This window comes from Eubalaena glacialis, chromosome 8 (genome assembly GCF_028564815.1).
Source record: "Eubalaena glacialis isolate mEubGla1 chromosome 8, mEubGla1.1.hap2.+ XY, whole genome shotgun sequence".
In the NCBI taxonomy this organism is placed as follows: Eukaryota; Metazoa; Chordata; class Mammalia; order Artiodactyla; family Balaenidae; genus Eubalaena; species Eubalaena glacialis.
Window position 1 is genome coordinate 7,530,263 of NC_083723.1, and position 6,000 is coordinate 7,536,262.

The following is a 6,000-nucleotide window of genomic DNA, read 5'->3' on the forward strand; positions in this document are numbered from 1 at the left end:
AACAGCTCTATGAATGGTATTATTAACCAAACCCGTTATACAGATTATGGAACTGAGGCTCAATTGCACAAAGGTTGTTACACCTGAGCCTGAATCCAGAGTCCACGTTTTTTCCATTTTATGTGTGAGTTTTGAACTAGGATATCCAGTGTTGCTATTTTTCCCTCTGACAATAATTACTGGATATAAATTACAGTGGCAATGCTTTGGTTTGAGTATAGCAGGCTCTGTAACATCCCCAGGAATTAAGCGACCATCAGCCCTTTTTCCCTTAAAATTTTCCTTCCCCAAGGACCAGACACTAGGGTATGGTCAGATGTGAAACCCTACCCTCTACATAACCCATCCTTGAAGAACTGGCTGATTTTTAAAGTACAGTGAGTTTACAATATTATATTCGTTTATAATATTATGTTAGGTGTACGATACAGTAATTCAGTATTTTTATAGATTATACTTCACTTACTATAAAATAAAAAAATTTTCTATATTCCCTGCATTGCACAGTATTTTCTTGTAGCCTCTTTCTGTTTACATAGCAGGCTGTGTTCCTTAATCCCCTACCCCTATCTTGCCCCTCCCAAGAACTAGGTAAAGTTTTAACCAAAACATACTTCCTCTCTATTTGTGGATAAAAGTCAGGGTGTTTCTTTCTTTTCTTTTCTTTTTTAAAGGATATTATTTGGAGACAGAACTGACCAGCCTAATTCCTAAGACGTGCTGAAACGCTCCGCTCCCCCGACAGTCCCCGCCGGCCGGGCGGGGCGGGGCGGTGGGCGCCCCCTCCCCCCGGCCCGCCCCCCGCCAGGACACTTCGCCCCGCTACTGCGAGCTCTCGGACCCCGAAACCTCACGCTCCGCATCATCCAGTTTCCGGATCTGAAACACGACGCAAACCACGACTGGGGCAGGACGGAGGGGTGCAAGACGTGTCCAGGGCTGCGGGGGGAGGCGGAGAGTCCAGCTCCCCCCACCTCCCGGCCCCCCACGGCCCGCCTCACAAGCCCGGAGCCTGGGCCCCCGCCGCCGCCGACAGCAGGTCGGCGCGGAGTGCACGCGGCCCCGCCCGGCCGAGAGGCTCGCACCCCCGCGCCGGCTCGCGTGTGGTCTCGCCCGCGCGTCCGCCTCCCGCGCCTGACCTTTACCCCGACGCCGCCCCGCCCCGTCTTCCGCTCGGCCCAAGATGGCGGCGCCCGTCTGCTGTCGGGGGCTCCGACCGCTGGTGAGTGGGCGGCACGGGCGGGGCCGGCGGTTGGAGGGGGGGCGCGGGGAGCCCTCGTTTCGGTCTCACGCCCCACTCTCCCTACAGGTGCTGTCCTGGAGCCGGGAGCTGCCGTGCGTCTGGCGCGCCCTGCACACCTCCGCGGTCTGCGCCAAGGTGAGTGCGGCGTGGAGGCCTGGGGTCTGGGCGCCCGCGGCCTCGGAGTGTGGGACCTGCGGGCGAGGGTGTGATCTCGGGCACGCCCTGGGTCGGTGGTCGCGGAAAGTCACGGGCCCTCTTTCCTTCCAGAACCGGGCGGCCCGAGTCCGAGTGGGCAAGGGGGACAAGCCGGTGACCTACGAGCAGGCGCACGCGCCGCACCACATCGCCCATCGCAAGGGCTGGCTGTCGCTGCACACAGGTGAGGGGACGATGCCTGTCGCGGTGGCGGGAGAGGACGAGGACGTGCTGTGGGCCCGACCCCTGGCCCCAGGGAAGGCGTTCTCAGTCGCGACTGTCACATAAACACGACGTGAACACGTGTCAGAGATTTTGTTTAACTCGGTAGTCAACGCGAGGATCAGAAATTAGTCAGACGCTTTCAAAAGAGGAGTAAAATAGACGAGATGTATGTGGTCAGGATCGTTGAAATGTATTTGAAAGGGATGCAAAACTCTTCTTCCATGGGAGGCAAGCGTTCAAGGGTTCAGTTGAACTTCCACAGAAATTGTTTGCATGCCTAAAGACAATTGTTTTGTATCGCTGCCCGTTATGTGTAATTTACGGATGTAAAACAGCTCAGAGGCAGTGAAAAGAGTGAAACCCTTTGGAATTCGATGACCCGGAAGACTGTTGTAAATATTGAAGCACAAATCTTTCACTACAGGTATGTACAGTTTGCCCGGGTTATTTGCAGATTCCATGTTTGTGAATTTGCCTATTCTAGGTGCTTTCACATTCATTCTCAGACGTGGGCAGAGAAAGCACCCCACATGCACCTTCCCAGCTGCGATTGAACAAGGCCCTGCCTTCTAGTTTCAGCTCGCATGCTGTAAACAAGTACCCTTTTCGAGATCTATGACTGCCATGTTTTCAAGTTTTGTACTTTGTGTTGGTGATTCCACTGCCTTATAATAGCCTGTAATGCTGAAGTGCTGTCTCATGTTCCTAATTTCAAGAAGACTGTGATGTACCTTGCATGGCATGATTGTTAGAAAAGCTTCCTTCAGGCGTGAGTTACAGAGCTATTGGCAGAGAGTGCAGTGTTGATCAGCCATTTGTAGGTGTCTTTAAACAGAAAAACAAAATAAGGCTACACATCAGTTTGTTGATAAAAATATTGTAACCAAAGGCTTGCAGAAACCTAACTGTATTTCCACCAGGAGCAGTGTTTTAGCATTTGCTAATTTCGTTGTTCATGGTGATTTTATAGAACATAACGACTGACGTTATAGAACAGAACTACTGTGAGTTGATGAGGGTCAACAGTATTTTGTTCACTATGAGGGTTCTCAACTTGACTGTTTGAGATACACCTGTCTAGAGAACTACCTTAAAATACGGATTTCTGTCCCCCACCCTTTTCAAGTTCTAGTTCTAAGGTCTGGGTGTGTGTGTGTGGAGACTCTTTAACAGATGCCGTAAGAGGTGCAAAGGTTCCGTGGTCCACAGTGAGAATCCACTGGTTGAGGCCATGGCTCTAGTCAGTGAGAGAGCTCACATCCCTCGTGTCAGAAGTAGCTGGTGGCCTCATCTCTCTGGTCCGTGGGATGACCAGTGCTTCTATAAGGCAGTCAAGAAAGAGGGAGAGGGGCACTCTGTGTCTACGTAGAAGAATCATCTGAGTTTTGTGCCCTGGCTAAGGCCTCATTCTTCTCTTTTGTGAAACAAGGATAATGATAATACGTACTTCACAGGATTTGTTTGGGGATTATTGGAATAATGTTCTTTGAACTTTAGAGTATTCTTCTTTTTTTTTTTTTTAAAGCTTTATTATTTGTAAAGTTTGGCTGAAGGAGCATTCCCAGCGGTTGGAATTTTTTTTTTTTAATGAATGAGTTCTCTTTCTGTATTATTTTTTTAAATTATTTATTTATTTATTTATTTATGGCTGTGTTGGGTCTTTGTTTCTGTGCGAGGGCTTTCTGTAGTTGCGGCGAGCGGGGGCCACTCTTCATCGCGGTGCGCGGGCCTCTCACTATCGCGGCCTCTCTTGTTGCGGAGCACAAGCTCCAGATGCGCAGGCTCAGCAGTTGTGGCTCACGGGCCTAGTTGCTCCGCGGCATGTGGGATCTTCCCAGACCAGGGCTCGAACCCGTGTCCCCTGCATTGGCAGGCAGATTCTCAACCACTGCGCCACCAGGGAAGCCCTAGAGTGTTATTCTTATTCCACTTCCAGAAGAAAGGAGAAGAGGCTGGAGTGGGGTGTGGAACTGAGTGCCCAGCGCTCTTGGATGTTAACCTCTGGAGTTTTGGCCAACTCACCATGGTACCCTTCTCTCTTCAGGTAACCTGGCTGGGGAGGACCATGCTGCAGAGAGAACAGTGGAAGATGTTTTCTTTCGTAAATTTATGCTGGGCACCTTCCCAGGCTGCCTGGCCGACCAGCTTGTTCTAAAGCGCCGGGCTAACCAGGTGGAGATCTGTGCCCTGGTCCTGAGGCAGCTACCTGCACATAAGTTCTACTTCCTTGTGGGCTACAGTGAGACTCTGCTGTCCCACTTTTACAAGTGTCCTGTGCATCTGCACCTCCAAACTGTGCCCTCAAAGGTTGTGTATAAGTATATCTAGGGCAACCAGCCTGTTTGCATCAAACTGTAGCCTGCAAAGGACAGAAACTTGTGGAAAAGGACTGAAGTAGAAACAGGGGAAATACATCCCCTCAGACTACTGAGGCTTTGTCTTCAAAGTTGGCTGTTGAATAAATAGACTCTCCATGTTGTCTTGCTTCTTGGTCTGTCTAGAGAACTAGAATGGGGTTTCTTTGAGGATGCTCCAGGGTTCCCAGGAAGGCTGCCAGTTCCTGAGGTTTAGGTAATAGCTATGGTTCCGTGAGTGTCTTGTGCCAATCACTGTGTCAGGAACTTTACCTGAAGTTCTTTGTTTTCTCTTAAAATGGAAAGATCCATTTTTGGAGATTATAAAGCAATGTTAGTTTTTTCAAAATTAAAACAATATGGACATGTATTAAATCAGCCGTGACGCTTACTTGTAATTCTACCCCAGAGAAAGCTACTGTGAACAGTTTGTTGTATTTCAGATGTACTTTTATTCCCCCAGAAATAACGTAGCACATAGTCATCTATTAAACAAGCTTAACTGCACCTAGTCTGTGCCAGACACTCTTCTGAGTAGCTTGGAACCCATCAATGACCAAAACATTGCATTCCAAGATCCTTGCCTTCATAATACTTGTATCCTAGTGGAGGGGGACGGGGAGGGTTAGGCCGCACTGAAGACTCCAAGCAGGTGAGGAATATAGATATGCAGGTAAATGGAGGAAGAACATTTCAGAAAGTGGCATCTGCAAAAGCCACACATGGTGCTGGGAAATGGGACAGGGATTGCTCACCTTCAACTTCACCCTGACACTGATGACCTTCACCTTGACCATGATCCTGGTACCCTTAACTTGACCCTGAACTTTAACACACTCACTCTAATCCTAACCCCTGATGTCCCTGATCCCACCCACAACTTGACCTTTACCCTCAGCCTCACTTTTACCTGAGGGTGCCAACCAGGGCCCACCCTGCCCCAATCCTGTCTCCGATGCTGGCTGACTGACTCACCATGACCCTGACCCTGTGTCCCTCACATTTATGTAACCCTGACTCTCAGTCAGAAACTTGACTGCAGACTTCATCCTAACATTGTCTCGACCCTTACGGTGACCCTAACTCATCCTAACTGGTAACACTGATGCGCGCTTTGAGAAATTGTGCTCCTCATCCAAACTCTTACGACCTTGACTGTGAACCTGAAAGTCATTTAAATCTGACCTTAATCATGATCCTCACTCATCACTAAACCAGACTATGACCTTGACCTTGAAACTCAGCCATCACCCAGACCCTGTCCCTCACACAGATCTGACCCTACTCTTGACCCTGACCGTGACCCTATTCTAAGACTCAACAATCCTGAAGTTGTCATTCAGGCCCTGAGACTCACCCTGATACCCTGACGACAAACCTCAACCTGAACCTGACTTTGATCCTCACCCTGACCCTTCTGACCTTCACTCTCACACTGACCCTCACACTCAGTCTGATCCTGGACCTGGCTGTTCATCTGAATTTGACCCTCACCCTGTTCCACGTTTTCATCATAATATTGACTCTGACCAGAAGGTGTTCTGACCCTCACCCTTACACTGACTGACCTTGACTGAACCTCAGCTGGACTCGATTATGTCCCTGACCCTCATGACCCAGATCCACCCACGTACTGAATCTTATTCAGATCCTCAACCTGACACTGGCCCAATCCTGTACCTGACTGTGACCCTTAGGCTCATCCTTGCCTTGATACTGACTCATCCAGACCTTGACCCTGATCCTTTTTTTTTTTTCATCGAGATACATTGGACAGGTAAAGTTATATAAATTCAAGGTGTACAACATGTTAATTTAAGGACATTGTTATATTTTAATGTGATTGTAGCAATAATTAGCACCTCTATCTCATTACAAAATTATCCTTTCTTTTTAGTAGTTGGAAAAATTGTTATAGTCTCTTAGCAAGTTTGATGATTATAATATTTTTGTCCCTATTGTACGGTACTAAGCATTATATCT

The 6,000-nt window shown here is 48.6% G+C and overlaps 1 protein-coding gene across 1 annotated transcript; it reads left to right on the top strand.

Moving 5' to 3' along the window:
• Window positions 1–1,127: 1,127 nt before the first annotated feature.
• Window positions 1,128–4,141, top strand: MRPS24 (mitochondrial ribosomal protein S24). The gene is made up of 4 exons (XM_061198342.1): window positions 1,128–1,222; window positions 1,310–1,378; window positions 1,511–1,622; window positions 3,708–4,141. Exons 1-4 carry the CDS (start codon window positions 1,184–1,186, stop codon window positions 3,989–3,991), a joined length of 504 nt encoding a protein of 167 aa, XP_061054325.1. The 5' UTR covers window positions 1,128–1,183; the 3' UTR covers window positions 3,992–4,141.
• The last annotated feature ends 1,859 nt before the right edge of the window (window positions 4,142–6,000 follow it).

Coding starts and splice junctions, on each gene's coding strand:
- MRPS24 (XM_061198342.1), top strand. CDS start 1,184: ATGGCGGCGCCCGTCTGCTGTCGGGGGCTCCGACCGCTG. Junction 1,223..1,309: donor GTCGGGGGCTCCGACCGCTG/GTGAGTGGGCGG, acceptor CTCTCCCTACAG/GTGCTGTCCTGGAGCCGGGA. Junction 1,623..3,707: donor CTGGCTGTCGCTGCACACAG/GTGAGGGGACGA, acceptor TTCTCTCTTCAG/GTAACCTGGCTGGGGAGGAC.